The sequence below is a fragment of the Daphnia magna genome, linkage group LG2, assembly GCF_020631705.1.
Source record: "Daphnia magna isolate NIES linkage group LG2, ASM2063170v1.1, whole genome shotgun sequence".
In the NCBI taxonomy this organism is placed as follows: domain Eukaryota; kingdom Metazoa; phylum Arthropoda; class Branchiopoda; order Diplostraca; family Daphniidae; genus Daphnia; species Daphnia magna.
In genome coordinates, this window is record NC_059183.1 from 319,540 (window position 1) to 337,704 (window position 18,165).

At 44.0% G+C, this 18,165-nt stretch overlaps 1 protein-coding gene across 5 annotated transcripts; it reads right to left on the bottom strand.

Annotated features, from left to right (window-relative positions):
• Positions 1-1,635: 1,635 nt before the first annotated feature.
• On the bottom strand, positions 1,636-14,029 carry LOC116915344. Of its 5 annotated transcripts, XM_045170020.1 has the most exons (6): positions 9,139-9,645; positions 7,882-8,099; positions 2,933-7,573; positions 2,697-2,875; positions 2,442-2,638; positions 1,636-2,379 (listed from the first exon to the last, which is right to left on the bottom strand). In XM_045170020.1, the coding sequence occupies exons 2-3, from the start codon at positions 8,090-8,092 to the stop codon at positions 3,021-3,023; spliced, it is 4,764 nt and encodes a 1,587-aa protein (XP_045025955.1). In that variant the 5' UTR covers positions 8,093-8,099; positions 9,139-9,645; the 3' UTR covers positions 1,636-2,379; positions 2,442-2,638; positions 2,697-2,875; positions 2,933-3,020. The 5 variants fall into 5 exon arrangements, with proteins under 5 accessions (XP_045025955.1, XP_045025952.1, XP_032776330.2 ...); XM_045170017.1 differs by lacking the exon at positions 9,139-9,645 and adding an exon at positions 13,706-14,029 and having other exon boundaries at positions 2,697-7,573; XM_032920439.2 differs by having other exon boundaries at positions 2,697-7,573.
• Between the last annotated feature and the right edge of the window lie 4,136 nt (positions 14,030-18,165).

An 18,165-nucleotide genomic window follows, 5' to 3' on the forward strand; every position in this document is an offset into this window, starting at 1 on the left:
TTTTGGCCGATTTTAACAAAAGTGGGAAGGCGGGATGAAGGCGTTGATGATTAGCGCACGCCTCATAGGACATGTATACGGAGTCTGTTTTGCCGGAAGAGCAAACGTTTTCCGAGATATTATGGCGAATTGGCGACCAGGCCGTACCCTATCGGGAACTTCCTGAACGGAGTGAGGGCCCCTAGTATACAAAATGACGAGGATTTTGGGTCGGGGCGTACGAGTGATTTTCCGCCTGGTAGGAGTGGCATCTAGCATCATCTTGCTACAAATGAGTTTCTGCGTGGAGTGAAACAACACACCCCCAAGAGGCGTTCTCACGGGTGGAAAATGGTAGAAATGTACATGGTAGATAAATGTCTCTCCCTGGTATGATCACCAAGGCCTTAAGGTGGTCTTATTCCAACTAGGTGCATACGACCCCACCAAAACTAAGGTAATTGAAAGTTATTAGGATTTTGAGCAATGATTTCAGAGTAATCTTGACTGTTTGATTTCTCCTTTATTATAGCATGAAAAAAATTGAAGTTCGAAAAGAAACACTGACAATGGCCGTTGAATAACTCAGTTTCTCTCGATAGATGACTCTGATTCGAGTTTCCACCACTGTGCCCCGCCCCAAAACCGTCGAAATTTTAGACACTAAGACTAGCGATCGGCCCCGATTAGCCAAAATCAGGTTAACCACCCCGCCCCGGAAAAATTTAATCGGGGCTAAATCGGGGTGGTGCTTCGTCAGCCGGGGCAGGGCAGGGCAAAAATCGAGGTTAACCCACTTGCCCCGACACCATTTGCAAAAATGACGCCTGAATTCAAACTATGAAATTAGGTCGGGTTTATCGGGGCAACCAGGGCGAACTCCCCAATTTTCATCAATAATAATAGATTTCGACTCGATCGATTATGTTTTTACGTCGATCTATTGCTTGCAATCGGGGTTGCATTCCCGATTAGGCACCCCGATACAACCCCGATTGAGATCGGGGTTCAAAAATGTTCACCCCGAGCCCCGAATTTCGAAACCCGATTAGCAAAATGCACCCCGATTAGGGTCGGGGCCGATCCCTAACAAAGACCAACGAAACGTGATATAGAGATTCCTCTCAGCGTGAACCAACCAGGGTTTCATGACTCTGCTCTGGTCTGATTTCTATTCTTTTTAGTAATTTAGGTGGCGCTAGTGTCTAGATTAAACAGGAGACACCTGATCTGTGCAATCTCTACGGCCATTGGTTTCATCCACCGCTAGAGGGCAGCATGGCTTGGCGGAATAGCACAGGGAAATAGCGCAAGAAAATAGGGATAGTTTTAGCAAATAGCTTTAGCAAAGAGCTTTAACTTTTTTTAATTGCTTTGGAAAATTTCAAATAGCAAAGCGAGGGGATTCTGCGTGGGTGATACCTCTCTGCCTCAAGAGAAAAGGGGGGAAGTTTGCTTGGGGTAGGTGGGTGTTACCCCGGCAAACGCTTAGGGAAGATACCGTAAGTTAATAATTTCAAAGTCGATTTACTAACCCAAGACATCATTGGCACCCCCATAAACTGTATGGGTAAATTTGTCTAATTCAGACGCATCTTTCTACGCTAATTAAAAGTTTCTAGCTGAAAGTTAGGGATATTAGGATACTGCCCATAATTCTGCGACATTCATCTGTATTTATGTTAGACAGATTTTGATAACAAATATTTATAACAAGTTGATATTATATCGGTCTGACTGTTATATGTGGTGAAATGCTTATACGAAACAATACATGGTTATATATGAATTCGATGACGTATAGCAACAAATGAAACGGAAAACCAAGAGCGAAATAAAACCCAAACATAACGAGAATAAGAATAACAATTATGATACAATGGAATTAAATACACGAGTAGGAGCTATATATAAACTTTAGAACAAGCAACCATTTTTTCGGTATAAAAATAAACGAAGGCCATGCCGGTGGAAAAACAAAACACGAGTCAAACTTTTAAACGAATCAACAATTAAAAATAACAATTTTAAATATTAACGACGAACAGCGAAAGCAATTTCCAGAAATTTGTTGACGATTGACAAATGAGAAATGTAAAAATTGTTTTGTCCGCGGACCTCTGCACAGTTTCAGTGGTAATACCTGAGCAGCTTCTTTATGTTTGGTAACTCAATGCACGTTGTTAAAGTATGGCTTCTTCTTTTAACAAATACCACAGGGATTGCAGTTGCCAAACCCTTAATAGGTCTTCGAATTTCTCATGCCACATTTTGTTTTCTCTTTGGAATATGGTGATGACGAGAACGGAGCAAAGCAACAAACACAAATCGTAAAATGTCATTTGTACAGTCGACATTTTTTCGCGTATGGTGTTGAGTATCATCTCGATCATTTCGAACCTGCAGTTTCAACAATAAATAATGTCAAAATAATCAAACATTGTAACATGAAATTCACGCACCTTCTACGCGCATGATGTAAGCAGTAAGAGCACAAAGATGACATTCCTCGTGATTTCTACCAATATTAGTGTAGTCTACAGACGATGATGGATATAAAAATTCAACGTCCACTGAAAATGAGCATGACGCAAGTGATGTTTTACGAAGGGAACCGTCAACTGAACAGCATCATTCGACGTGACTGATTTGGAGAAAACTGTAATTCGAATGAAAATGAGTCAATCAATAACAATATGATTATTGAATTGAATCACCTGGTGATGTGTGGCGAAAATCTATAGTGTTCCATTTTCCATTCAGAATGAATTTTAGAAGAAGGAAAAGGCTTTGACTTGTCCTTTCTGAACACGCAACGTGTCCATGTTTAATGTTCGTTTGAGGAACAATTAAAAATCAAACACTCGACGAAAATACCATAAGCCTTCGGTTCACACTGGAGATAGAGTTAGAATTGATGGATTAAAGCTATTGTTTATATGCTTATAATTACAATCAGCGGCATAGTAGAAGGAGACTGAGACGAGGATCGTCACGTCAACAAACTTATTTACACGTCATTTGTTCTTTCCACGTAAACTTTATCGCTTGTTGGATCGCTTGAATCTACTGAAACGTTTACGCTTTGCTTTCAAGTAGATACGGGCCGGCGATCCGTAGATGGCCTCAGAGCTAAGAGGTCCCGGATTATGGAACATGTCGTCCTCCGGATTGAGCGCTATCGAATCACGAAAGATGTAGTGGTCGTCCGAATTGCTGCTGAGGACATCACCAACACTGGTACGGTATAAATCTTCAATGGTCGTGCTCTGATATTGAGGTTGCGATAAAACACTGCCCAGTTGATGTTGATCGAGGTAATGTTCATTGCCGTATATGTCTTCTTCATCCAGGTCTTTGTAATGATTGGGAGGCGGCTCTGCGTACGTCTTCTTCGGTGGGGGCGATGAATAGCCGTGTGTTGGCTTCTTCTTGCTGGCTGGATAGGTCTTCGACGGCGCATACGTCCGACGTTTCATCCTGGCGACTACAAACGGAACCCATAATGGCAACGTCAAGGCCAAAATGCCTACAGCGGCCAATCCGAAAGTGTAGAACAAAGCGATTGGATTGGTGGTGGAAGAGGAAACGGAATCACCAGAGACGCCACCACCTCCGCTGCTGACACCCGACGAACTGGAAGAGCCACCGGAAGAGCTGCCGCTGCTTCCGGATGACGTAAAGAAGAGATTGGCCAAACTGGAAACATTGGGCACCGAGTCTGGTTGATCCCCTTCCTGGGCGTCGACGACGATCGTATCGTCAATTGAACCGAACGTGTCGCCATCCTCAGCTTCGACGGCTTCCACCTGCAATTGTGGGAAGACGGAACTGGGCGTCACGAACGGGTTGATGATGACGATGTCGGTGGATGTGTTCGTGAAATGAATTCCTCCCAACGGTCGGTCTGTCGACACTAAGCCGGTCGTCATGTTGGCTTGCAATTGCGTGATCAAATCATCCAACGTCGAGTCTAATTCCGCGCTATCCGAGATGCCCGTCGCTGCGAACGGGCCGACGGTGCTGTCCACCGACGTACCGCCGTACATTCCGACGAACTGGATGCTAGTCTCACCCAACAGGGTAGGTGATGTTGGTTCGCCATTTTCGTTGTTGCCAGTCCCTTTGACTAAATTGGACAGGGCGTTGTGGTTATCGATCGAGCTGGCCACGAGCGAAGATTCCCCGGCCAACGAATTAAAGTCATACGGTGGCGCATTCGTTACGATAATGCCGTGACCGTGAGTGTATTTCGATGCATCGTCCGGCTTCGATACGATCCCGTGACCGTGAGTGTATTTGTCGGTCGTGTCGTCGCTTTGCGGTTGCGTTGCGAATCCTTGTCCTTTGGTGTACTCGACGCTGGAAACGTTGTTGGACACTTCAACGGGTGGCGGAAGTCTGGGCCGATTGAAACTGGCGATGGTGAGCAGCAACGAAGAAAGACCTGGACGAAGATCAGTTGATACTGGCCGGGCTGGTTTGGATATCTCTTGTATTTTTATCACTGAAGATTGCTCTGATGTAACATCAATGCTAGGTGTCCGATCGGTACTTGGCGTTCGTTCGGTGTAGTACGAAACGGTCGGAGGACCTGGAACGCTGGGCACTTCTTTCGAGACGTAGTTGTCCGTTTCTTCGTCGTAAAATTGGAGCGGGGCTCCAACGACTTTGCTGGGTGGTAAATCAAGGGGGATGTCGTCGTTGATTTCTCCAGTTGGATCGTTTTCTGCTGACGATGACGACTGCGTGCTGGACGTTATAGCATCGGGCGGACCGATTCCAAGCCAAGTCACTTTGGTCGGTGATTTGATGGACACGTAAGTGATTGGACTGTTGGTCACGTTCTCGTTGTTTACGTAGCTGGGCATTAGCGGATCGGCGGAGAAGACGCTGACTGGGCTGCCATTTATTCCGCTGGATGTCAATCGAGTTGGCCCTTTGCCCGGTTTCAAAAGCAACATGCTGGAACCGCTGAATTTCGGCGGCTTGCTGCTGACCGTCTGAGTCGTGTTGACGATGGTAGCCTCTTTAACCCAGAAGACTTCTTCCCTCGTTTCCGGCGGATTGTCGTCGTACTCTTCGTTGTTCATCATCATGGCTCTGACGAAGTTGGACACTATGTCGAAATCAAAGCCGGAAGGTGGATTGAGGACCGGAAACATTTGCGATGGCTCTTCTTCCGGCTTTTCATCCATTTTTTCGGCCATTTCCACTTCTTCCGGTTGGTAGTTGTCGTAGTCGACTGGAGGACCGGCAACTGAAGTATTCAATGGATTAGTGCTCTCCGCATCGTCTTGTAAGACTTCCCGATCTGGCACGACTTCGGCACGTTCCATGACGTTTTCTATGGCCTCTTGATGTTGTACACCATTTTCCGGGTGTTCCATAACGTCCTCTGTGACCTGTTGTGGTTCTGCGACGTCATCGACATTTTGCAATTTGCTCGTTATGGATTCGCCATGTTCCGTCACGTCGGGTGAATCTTCGTTCGCGAAAAACGTCGTGTAGAACAAGGGCGTCATGTATTTTCGAGTATTGGATTTTATTTCTTTCATTTTCCTTGCAAATGCCGATCGTCTGGCGCTCGTACGACGATCTGAATTCACGCGAGTGTTGCCCGTCCGTCGAAACGGGAACCACGTTCGTCGCCGGTTAGCCCTCGCCTCATTATTCGAATTCATCGTCGATGCTGAGGACAATTGTTGATCTCGATCTTCGCGGTTGTCAACAAACTGTGGGTGGGATTCTGTGCTCGCGTCCGTGTAACGTTTGCCCATCAAGCGGGCCAGCACTTGAGCGACTTCGATAGCCCGGCTAGGGTGGCGATGATTGTCTTGCCACTCGTCCTCCTGCGTGATTGAGCGCTTCCTTCTGCGGCGGCCCAACGCCGTCACAGTCGGCAACCACGAGTTGACCGTGCTGGCCAGTCCCACCATCATGGGAATGCCGAATAAACCGACTGTCCTGATTCGGTTTCGCATGATGTTTGTAGCCTTATTAGTCATGACACCCACAGCTTCGGGCACTCTGACTAACAGCGGCTTCTTGGCTACCGGTTTCTTAGTAGTCACTCGTATTTTATTGATGCCGGCCGTCTGTGCAACATCGACAACAACGGCCTCGATCTCGGGCGGCTTCTCAATCGATGACGGTTCCGTGCTGACAATCTGCGTGACGTCAACACTCGGATTAGTAAAGTAGGGCCCCGTTGGTAAATTAACGAACTCGATGCTGGCATTCGGGTCGACTAGTAATGTAGGCAAATGTTGTTCTTGCACGTCGATCAACAGTCCTGGCTCGTCCGCCGATTGCTCCACTTCATCGGCCGCTTGGTCTTGTTCTTCCATCGCTTGTTCTTGTTCTTCCATCGGTTGGTCGTGTTCGACCGCCACCGACGGCTGGGTCGGTTTGATGGTAAATCGACGTAAATAGTCTTTCTCCATGGCCATCAAAGGTCTGGCCGTCGATGCGTACGCATACGTCGGTACTTCGGTCAGGTAATGCCCGTTGAATTGCTGCTGCTGGTCTGATACCTTTTCTGGTTTGGCGTGAGGATGTTTCTCTTCGTGATGGTGGTGATGATGATCGAGGGATGGAGATGAGCCTTTATTGCGATTCTTCTGCGACTCTCTGAGAGCTACGAGGTAGGAATCTTCTGCGATGGCAGAGTCTGGAGTCCTCGCTTGATTATCTTCTAACGCGACTTCGGGTGCTGGATTTTTATGGCGACCGATCGCAGGAGAACCGAATCGATTCTGTTGCGATTCTCTGAGAGCTACGAGATAAGAATCTTCGGTAATGTCTTGTTCTATGTTGCTGACCTTGTCTTTGACGAAGACGGGCTTCTCGACGGGCGCTTCTAAAACGACGACGTTGAAAATGATGATGTTGATGACGTAAATGGAATTCTCTGGCTCGTCAATGTCTCTGCTTTCAAGCAGGATGGATTCGACGGCCGGGCCGCCCGTCTTCATTAGATTGCTGAGTCGAGCGAGGATGTCAGGCACCTCGACCTCCGATCCGATTTCCGACTTGACGACGTTGACCAATAATCGCCGATCTTTGATTTGTTCGACTTGGGCGGCATTTTCGCCGTCGATGGCGTTGACTATTGTTTCTTTGATGAGCGTCTCAGGTTTGTCGGCAACGTCGACCACCTTGGGCACCAAATCTCTCAGCCAATTGACATCGGGCGCAATGAACGCCGATTTTTCTGCCCGCTCTTTTTGAATGACGATATTGAAAATCATGTTCTCCAGATCTTCCTCTTTGACGATCTTCGTTGGACTCGTCCTCGCCATTACCGAAGGTTGTGAAGAAGGTAAAGCCTGGGGTGCGTCAGATGGCGTGACTGCATGGTGGACGTCGTTTTTGTTGATCGTGTACAGTCCAGGCGATGTCTTGGAGTTGGTGAAATACTGGCGATCGTTGCGAGAACGGATATCAGGCGGTTCTTCTACTTCTCCTTTTCTCCACCATTCATGGCTGAGATGAATCGCTGCGCTTTTGTTTCCTTCCTCTCTTACAGCGTCCATTAATTTGTCCTCCTTTAATAGGCTACTGTCATTAGCCTGTCCAGCAACGGTGGCCACTAGAAGTGAATAGGATCCAATCAATCAAACGGTCAACACAGCATAACATGAAATTCAACATCATAATAAATGAAATATTAAGAATTTGATATAAAAAATGAAATTAAGATAAGCGTGACGAAGGATCTCTTCTTCTTTGTGGACCGTAGCTAAAAGGGGCTGACGTTTTTAAAAATGCAGAACCGTAACTGAAGTTGAGCGATGAAAGCTATTTAATTTTCTTATTACTTGCCACTTGGTATTTTGTAGAAATTGGGAATGTTAGAATCCCTTCTTAAATCTACTCATTTTATAAATATTGTTATACCGTCGCTGTTTGCAGGAGTGGGAGCCGAAGAGACCATCTGCAGCCCGGCGCCAGTGACCAGGAGGAACGCGGTTTGCGCAACCACCAACATCTTAATTCGTCTCGTTGCGGTGACTAACGTCGATCTTGATAATCTCGGTCCGGTTTCCGATGTGTCTCCTCTGTTTCCTATCACCCGTAATTGAGATGTGGAACGCGACACCATTTCCATGCAGACTCTGAAAACACACAAACCCCATAAAGAAAAGGGGAGAAAAATCGAGAAAAATTAAAAATGACAACATCATTTCTTTGTTGTTGATAACCACAAGCCACGGTCATAGAATTATTGCAGCCGTAACAATTCACCCTCAATAAGCTCTTAAAAAACCAGCTGGGTGTTGGTTGGATGTCCCAATATCAAAACACAAGTATAACTCCCTTCGTTATTTATTACAACAACAAAAATCAATTAAAAAATGAAACAAACCATCATAACAGTCCAAATATTGTAGACTAACTATTCAATAATCGGACCCAGCCGGAACTGCGGTCTTCGTTAAAGGACTCTGGGACAGATGGTGAAGCAACAAACGCTGCAGCAGCATCAATGTGTAATCATCGCATTCACAGCTTGTAACAAAACAAAAAAACGAATGCGGAACGCTGCGTATAAGAACGAGCAACGTCAAAAATCAAGAAGAAAAGGATAAAGGTCCTTTGCCTCAAATGCTTCTACATAACGGCTCGCTTTTTTAGTGAACCAATAAAATCTGGACATGTTCCGGGAATGAAAATTCAGCGGCCGTCAATTGAAAGTAAAAATGCGGATGGGGACACGGTGGCCCATTGTATAGCGCTATAACAAAACGCTTGCGGTGTGTATGACGCGTAACACACCGCTGAAAAACTATTAACCATAGAAATGATGTTTGAAAACGGAAATCTGGTGGGCCCCTTTAACTTTCGATTGGGTAAATATGCCTCATCCCGCAAGTTTTCTAGAATGAATCACAATTAAGAAATAGTTGACTCTCGTCACGCACCCTAAATTACAATTGGCAGTCGCAATCTATTTTCAATTAGAGAAAGGTACGGCGTACGGGCGATAAAATAGACTATATATAGTAACAAAACGGCAGTTGAGCAAAGTCAGTTATTTAACACTATTCTTTTCTGTTGAGCTTTCGTTTTTTTCTTTTCCTTTCTTAATTGAATGATTCGTCTTGAGATGTGTCCCGTTAAAGACGTAACTGTTTCAGTTGTTCCTTTACCTACCACTATGCGTGAGGCGGATGCGCTTCGATTCCGCCTCCTCCAACAGAATGACAACAACCTCCTTGTCTTGATTGCTGATTGCTTCTCGATTAGCGCAACCTTTCTTCTTCTTTTCTTGATTTTTTATTTCCCCGCTCGACACTTCCCGCGTTATTATAAACTCTACACTCTTACTGCCGGCAAATTACGAAAAGTAGGAAACTGAATAGAGAATAGCTCACGTCAACAAACACTTGACCACTTGTTTGCTCTATACGACATGAGGATTGAAAGTTGAAACTGTGGAATAAGAGCCAGTGCGGCTCAGGAGACGGAAGACGAGAGACTGAAATGGCCAGTCAGCGGCTTTCCACTTTTATAGATACACCCGCCACAACAGACACACAGCAGCACAGTAGAGTGTGTCTGTAGTAGCGTATATTGTAGATACCGTACATAGAAGTAGCAGCTGGGCGGTTTCTCTTCTTTAAAGGAGTCGGCCCAACGATGCCGCCCATCTCAGTTGCAAACTATTGTCCACGCGCGCGCGGAAAACACACACACACACACACAAAAAGAGGATATCGGCCGTTTTTACGACGTGAAAAAAGAAGATGAAAGCCGACCGTTTCCTGCAACTGTTTTGCTCCCTACTGGACGCGTTTGTTGTGTACACGCCATAGACCCTTTCACGTATAGATTCTCAGGTAGGGAAAGAGGGAAATGGATGAGGGAAGAGGCTGTTATCCTGTTGGTGCGCAACCAGACCGCGAAATATTTTTTCACGGCGGGGCGTCTATTGACGAAGTGTTCAAATGACTAACATTGTAACAGTGTTCACTGCAGGTGGGTCAGGTTTCGTCGATCTAGTCCATCAGTTTCTCCCCTTCCTTTTGTTTTCCTTCTTCTCGGATGGGTGCGTGCTGGACGTAAAGCGCGCAACAACAGAGAAAACTAAAGAAAGCGAGAGAAAAATGGAAGGAAGAAGAGCTTGTGAATTGTGAGATCCTTTTCTTCGAGAAAAAACAATGAAATCGTGGACTATGGCCATCAGCCATATTATTTTCTGCTGAATTTTCTTGTGTTTCTAATTGGAGAAAATGAGGTAAAGAAAAGAAAAAGTGGCAAAAATAGAAAACGTCCATTGTTCTTTTGACTGTGCATATGAAAACCGATGAAAACCGATGAAAACAGGGAAAAGCGGAAAGAGAAATAAGATGTACTTTTGATAGCGTTTTATGCCTAGGATATCATTCTTGGATTTGGTTTCTAATCGGTTCCCATCGTCAACGAAGTTGGGAATCGGAACATTAACTTTAACGAATCGCATTTGCTCTCCTTTAATCCTCCCTAATGTGTCTGTTTAGACTTGTGTTGTTTTTTCTTTATAAAGTTATTGGGTTTGTTCTCGTTTGAAGCCTCTTCATCTGTTTCCGCTCGAACGAGAAAGCTGATTTATACCAACAGCTATTCGGCCAGCCGCAGAGCATCTCACTCTATACATCACTGTAATGAAGACAGCTTTATATATAGGCCCCCTATTCATACGGACTATGGGGAGATGTTGGCGTGATATTTTGTCCAGCATTGTGTACACTCGACGTGACATGTAGAGCTAAAGAGCGACCATGCGTGTCGTTCTATATAAGGATTAAGACGGTGTATGGATCTATGAGGTTCCGGTCGAAATATGTCGGAGAACATTTTGATGTCCGCAAACAGAAAGTATTGGGAGAGAAAGGCGTAATTTTCTCTCCGTTTTCTCCTGTACTATACACACATCATCAGTCCGGCTAATAAAGAGCGCGCGTGGATAAAGCGACGATAGGACTATATGGAAGTAGAAGAAAAGATCCGTTAGACGACAGACAGAGATGAATTTTTAAAAAAGAAAAGACTCGTGTATTATAAATGAGTTTGACCTTTAACTTTTCCTGACTCTCCCATCGTTACATCATCATCAACCCCGTTTGTGGATGTGCTATAGGAAACTTTGTTCTTGTTTGAAAAACATGCGAGCAATGCGTGCTGATGAACGATATCTCGAGGTGAGTTCGAAAACAACGTAATTTTTGAATATGGACACTTGAGCTGCTGGCGGCAATGGGATGCGGCTCCCCGTGGATCAACGCCTTTCTTAGCCCTTTGCACGACTTCAAATGGCCGCACCGCCAGGCATCAACTGATACCAGCAAATACCGTTATAACCTGCCTCTTCATTTCTTTTACTTTGATAAAAATTCATTTTGAAACACGTAGGCTATACGGTAAACTATAAAGGCATAAAGCAATCTGTAAGCTCTGAGCCTGAAGGCCATAATCAAATAGGGAGATTCACCGCGGGCTTATCGAACCCCTTTATAGGATGAAGCCCGATCAGTTAATTCTATTTCCACTGGACCGTGAATATTCCGAGTGGTTGATGTGAGGCACAGATATTGTTCTTGATTTTTCTCCTCGTTCACCTCACTGTGTATATACCTTCAGAAACTCGGGTATGCTAGTGGACCGTGAATAATTGCGTTCTCCAAATTCGATAGTCTTCTTTTGTGGATCGTGCTACTAGTATGGGAATTTAAAAATAAAATGCGCACGCACCACTTATTGGTCCGGAAGTCGTAAATAATGGGCAGGCCAGCACAGTTCGTGCCATAGTCAGCGACGATCACGAACAAGGGCATAAGTCATCCGACGTGGCAATCGTGCACCTATCGCTATTTATTCAGGGCAAACATACATTGAAACCGGAAAGAGGAGGAAACACCGCAACTGACACGTTCACGTGATGCTCTCTAAAAACATAGGCATAATGAAACTCTTAAACCTAATATGAAATGCAAACAGCAAATAGCGCGCAACGCTTTGTAATGGGGATATAGTAAACGACGGCACACCTTGAAAGAGAGTCAATTTAACTTTGTTCCCATTTTGCGCATCAACTTTGTTTTCCCATGATTTTCTCTGTCGTGTCTCTTACGTTGCTGTGGTGGGCCGATGTCAGTGAGGGAATCAGACTGTTACGTATAGAACAGGAACACACGAGTCATTAGCGTCCATCCGGTATTCTGGCGTGCTTCCGCCACGACGTCAAGAACGAAGAAGAGAGGACAAATAAAAAAAAAGAAAGAGACGAAACCATCTGACAGACAAAACCACATAACTCGGCCATTGCGATTGTACGATATGCGTTCTTACTCGATACGGATCATGACGGTTGACGAGATTGTACAGCCATTCTTAATATACAGATGTCGTTGTTTTGCCCAAGATTCTATTCTTCCGTCCGTCCGATGGATTCGAGAAGGCGTCCCAGTCTTTTAAGGCGACGCGCATTCGTTGAAACAATGAGAAAGACTCGCCGACAATGAAATCATTGTGGGAAAAGCGGCAGTTCTATCAGCACAGAGAGATACCGTTGAAAGACTCGACGACATAGAGAGCCGTGATCTCGGTGAGCAGAGAATTGCAGGAAATCTTTCACTGCGTATAATGGCTTCAACAATCTAAAGGTTAAACATCTTTTCGAACGGCCGTTATTATCTCCAGAAAAAAACAAAAAAGATAACGACAATTGTCGTGCTGACCCGGCAGAGCATTTTTTTTTAGCTGAGGCACGTCAAATCGTTCGACTAATAGCTCAAGGCAGACGAGATAAATACGAAAGTGAACTGCCAGCAGCAAAACTAGTCAGAGTACGTCAACTCGGAATCAAATATCAACAAACATCTATCCTAGACGTCAATCAAACGATTAAATGTTGAAGCAGTTCCCGGTTGTTCAACGTTATTCTTAACATGAGAGCTACGCTCAATTTCGACGTGCCGTTACATCGTTATTCGATTCAAATTGTAGCACTTAGCTATTTCACGGTCACCTCTTTCGTTCGTGTCTAGAACGTCTCGTGTATGGATGTTGCCTACCCAGTCGTGTGTTATTGTCAGCTTTAACACGAGCAACGGGCTCTTCGTACGTGTGAGGATGAGCGGCACGCGGTTGACGTGATTGCTCTGCTTTGATTTTCTTTTTCTTCTTGCAGTTCCCTTTCATTTGGCCGCCAATTCTCGCGTCACCGTCCGTTGGACTCGTTTTCTAAACAACCGACAGCTTTTCTTTCTTTACCTTTCGCGCTCCAACAAATCACGCCGACAATTCTAGACATCATGTTTTACATTCAACAAATGTTTTCCCTTTTCCCGTCTCTATGCCCCATCGAATGACGGGCCGTGTACAGTTAGGACGACGGCATACACACGCTGTAAAAATCAATGACGTCGACGTTTGGCTTTTCAGTTTCTATACATGGCGTGAAAGACGTTTCGCGTAGAAAGGGAAAGATAAATGGAAGACGAGCAGTTACGTGCGTTTGTTCGCTGCCGACGTGAAAGATCTCGAAATACGGCGACCGTGAAAATTGCGCATACCGATGAAATTTGAATACGAAACGTTAGACGCAGTCTAACTGGTCACCATTAGCAAAGCAGACTAAAAACTGAAATTGATGGTAATGGTGAAGAGCAACGTTGATGGAACTGATAAGCTCGTGAAACGCAAGTAATAAACAAAGCAAAGAAAACGCATAATGACTTACCGTATTGGCTGTAATATTCCAACGAGAGTCGGGGAGTTTCTGGCCAAAGGCTTGAAACGCTGACGCCGTACGCACGATCTTTAACGGTCCCGATAAATGCTAAGATGGTGTTCGTGCGGGGCGGAAGCGAGCGGGATAAAAACGTCGCGGTCTTTCGAGTTTCGTTCCTCTTTTCCAGTCGGATAATATTCACCTGCTGTTTTTTTTTTCGTGAGAAGCCTGTCTCTTTCTTTTGTCAGCACTGGTGATGAAGAGGGACACACTCGAAATCTCGTTGATCCAGTCAGCCGGCATCAAGTGCAACTACTGAGCTCAAGTTTCACGAGAGCTATACATTTTTCCTATGACGAAAGACTGAATTGCAGCTGTAGGCGGAGCCAAGACACAAAACACAATATGTCTAGGAGCACCACATCCAGCACAATAAGTGAGGTCTCGCAATATGGAAAAGAAATATGTTAGAGAAATAGAAGTTGGGGTGGCCGTGAACCGCGTACTTTCAAACTGCATAACGATATGCTTGAGGCCTTTGCATATTTTGGCTTCCAGCGCAATTCCTTTCGGCTGTTCCGGCAGTCCATTCTCAGACAAGAGGAAGAAATAAAAGGAGAAAACAACCATTCCGATGAATCTTTTTCTCTCAATTATTTTTAGAGAAACGACGCTGGCAAAGGTGGACAAATAAACAATTGATTCCGATTCAAAGCTTTTCATTGTTTCGAATTTGATCTACGCGATTCAAAAGAACTTTCTCTCCACATTGGCCTTTACACCGGTCGCAGGTGTAACGACCCCACTGATTCGCGTACTCGTCGCTCACTAAACTGATTGAATTGAAGCACGTGTAGTCCTTAGGTGGGCGCAAAGAGGCGCGGTAAGAAATGCAAAAGCCATTCAGCTTTTTGGAAAGAGGGGGGAAACTCAAAAAATTGAGAAAACTCAAGGGCAATAACGAATGTCTATAAGAAATTTCAGAAGGTGGAGCAAGAAAAACATTTTGTTGCTGGAGAAACAAATATTAAGGATCAAAGAGCTTTTGAATGGCGATCCAGTTTTGAAGTAGATAAAGGGAGAGTATAAGTGACAAGATTTGTTGGGCCGTACTTTCTCCATTCAAATAAATGGCTAGTAATTTGTGTTCAATTTGAATCCTAGACGTGAAAATTGGACGAGAAACTCGACTCGATTTCCGACACTTGCTGGCTATTGATTTCCGCCCAAAATCGGATGGCGAACAATACGCATTAAATTAGAAAAACAATTTCTGGATAGTTGTTACAAGTTCCGGATAAATGGGACAATTCTTTTTTCCTATCCGTTCAAATAGACCGGAAGATAACAAACTGGAACAAGAATAAACAAAAAACAAAAAAAAATTAGATTTCAAAAATGTATCACAAGAATTATGACTCCGTTTTTTTGGGTGAACGTTTGGTGAATACGTCCAGTTCAAAATGCGGCGAATCGGATCCATATATACTCTTGACTATGGTTGTTATCAAAATAGTGGATAGCCTAAGGTCATTTCACTCTAGTCAACGTGATGATTATAGTCAACGACGGCTGCCTATAGATACGCGCAGACGACCACCGTCCAGTCCAACTTGTTATGGCCACACATTCCGCAATCGTTTTTTATGATAATGCAATATCGAGTTGATGGCCAAGCGTTGTGATGGTGTATACCGTTAGACCACTCTACGAGGACCGAGTGGATATAGGAGTGTCACGGCCATCTGTCATGCCCATTTATTTAGCCATAGTCATTTATATTCTATCCTACTTACCTGCTGTAAATGTAGGCTAGATACATTGAACTAAGGTGGAAGCATCGAGAAGCGCCATTTTGTTTTAAATCCCACCTAGATCCAATCTCGGTCGCAATAAATATGTTGAAAAAACAAAACAAAAGTTGGTTGGCCATTTAAATATAGGCGAATATTGCGGGAAACTAGGACGAGTGCATGGTGAATATTCGATGATAGCGTCCATCAATCCGCGTGCCTTACGCGTTTTTTTTGTTTTAAAATGACAGCTGACAGGTGAAAGTCGTGCGTGATGGACGAAGTATTTTTGGGTTGCCAAACGTGTTCCCTTTTCATCAATCACTGCGAAGAGTGTCGAGACAAAAGAGTTGTAACTCTCCGGTAATCGTTAAACATCCTCGGCCGCTTTCTGTCGATGGCAATGCCAAGTTCTTTCTATTGCAACGGCCGTTTCACGAAATACCGCGATTTACGTGTACGCACGACAACGTGAAAGAGTCAGCTTTTAGGCCAGTAGAAAAGTAGTGGTTTGTTAGGACGAGGCGAGCTGTTACAGTCTCATGTCTTGTCACGCAACAGCGGGACAAGAAAACACAAGATCCGCTATCTTTGTCTCAGTGGTGAAAGCCCTTCATTGTAGCAGCGAATGCATGCAACCGTATAACGATATTGCGACCATTTTGAACAAATAAGAAATGTGTTCCTCTTTTTTAATGTTTAAAAAACTAATAATAAATCGCATTTTTCATTTTCTTTTTTTGTTTTAACGATCGCTATATCCGCTAACACGAGCCTCTTATCGGATCTTTGCTAATTGTTATACAGCACAAAGAAAGAAAAAACCCGCAGGAGGAGATGAGCTCAACAAAAGATAGGCATCCCCACGTGACGTCTTGTAACTGTGTATATAATTGCCGATATAACGAAAAAAATATCAGCCAAGCTCTAGGGTAGTAGGATCTTTAACGGTTTCGGATGAAACATGGAAGAAGGAAAAAAAGAAACAACGTTTTATAAAAATAAAGAAGTTATTAGACGCACATGGGAGAAAAAGAATGTTATTGACAACACCCCAAAGTCTATTGTTACATACTTTTTCAATGCAGCATCAGAGTTCTGTTTTTCAAAAATTGACGGTGTAACCGTTAACGACGTTATAGAAAATGTGCGGACACTCCCCTGTCCAAAAAAATGGCAATCATGAAGTCATAACGGACTTTGTCGTCATCCTTGTTTCACATCACCTCAATAATGTTCTGAATAAGACGACGACATGTATGAACTGAAACCCAAATTTTACCAATTGAATTGTGAATTCATTTATCGTATAGTTTTCTAGAAGTCGTTCTTGGCATATTGGGTCACCAGAACGTTGCACTGTGTGGCCCTTTAAAGCAAGAAATATTAAAAATCATCATAAAAGAGCAGCCAGCGGTACTTTCTCGACTGGTTCGACGAGACGTGACTCGATTATATATATTTTTTTGAACACGAGGGATGTACCATCTCTCGTTAAAGAAGAAGAAGTCGTCGTCTTTCTTGCTATATATACGGACAACGGTATTACCACAGTTTTGGAACAAGAAAAAAAAAGAAACAACAGATGACGTTCGTGAAAATTCATTTTGGTCGAAAGTGCGACGACAAGGCTACGACCAAAAGGGACACGTTAACAACACTTTCACGACCCATCAAACATCTGTTTCTATATAGTTGCCATTACCCCATATGATTTGTGAATTAGCTTCATGTCAACTAGCTAACCGTGAAATTATTTGAAATCACAAGACGTGCAATAAAAAGGTTTCACGATCGGGGAACGAAGTAATTTATTGTTTGTCATTTAAATAATAATAAAAAAAAAAGATGGCGCCGTCCGGCTCCATAAATTTATAAGTTACGAGGGCGAAAGTGCATTTTGTGCCACAGCCAACGGCTAAAACAGAAGATTGCTTCTTCAATTGTTGTGTATCCACTGGCAAACAAAATTTTTTAAGGATGGCATCACCGTGAAGGACGTGAGAATCACGCTCCGGAGGATGAGTGATGGAAGAAGAGGAAAAAAGGGGGGGGGGACTTATTTTTTGCTTCTCTGCAAAGTGTTGCTCCCGCTGTGCGAAGGTGGGCTTCAAGGTTGATATCATTCCAACTGGTGGAGTATATTATCAATGGAAGCAAACAAAAAGGGTAACGAGTAGTATATAACGTTATTTGTACATCTCGCTATACTTTTGTTAGATCCGGTCCGTTGCCTGTGCAAAACCAAACAAATTGAAATTGCATTTTTAACTCATCGAGGGGGAAAATAATAATAACCCGGCTGGAATCATCTCAGCGAGTGTATTCTTATTCCACGTTTGAGCATTAGACGTTCAATTATTTTTCGTCCGTTATTATGTCAGCTCATTACACATATTTCTTTCTGCCTTGTTTTCACTCCCATGTTTAGCGATTTTGTTTGGTATTCGTGCAATGGGACGTCGTTAATCTTTGGCGTTTGACATTCACGCAGGTATAGGTGGAAAATGCAAAAAATACTTGGCTTTTTGATCTCATCTTCTTGTTGGCATTCCTTTTCCTAACGGTTTGCGTGTATGCAAGACGGAAAAGGATGGGAAATTTGACGGGACCTCCGGTGTGACACGCCTTTTTCTCAGAATCGTTTCGACGTGAAACTTGCGCGTACCACGCCAA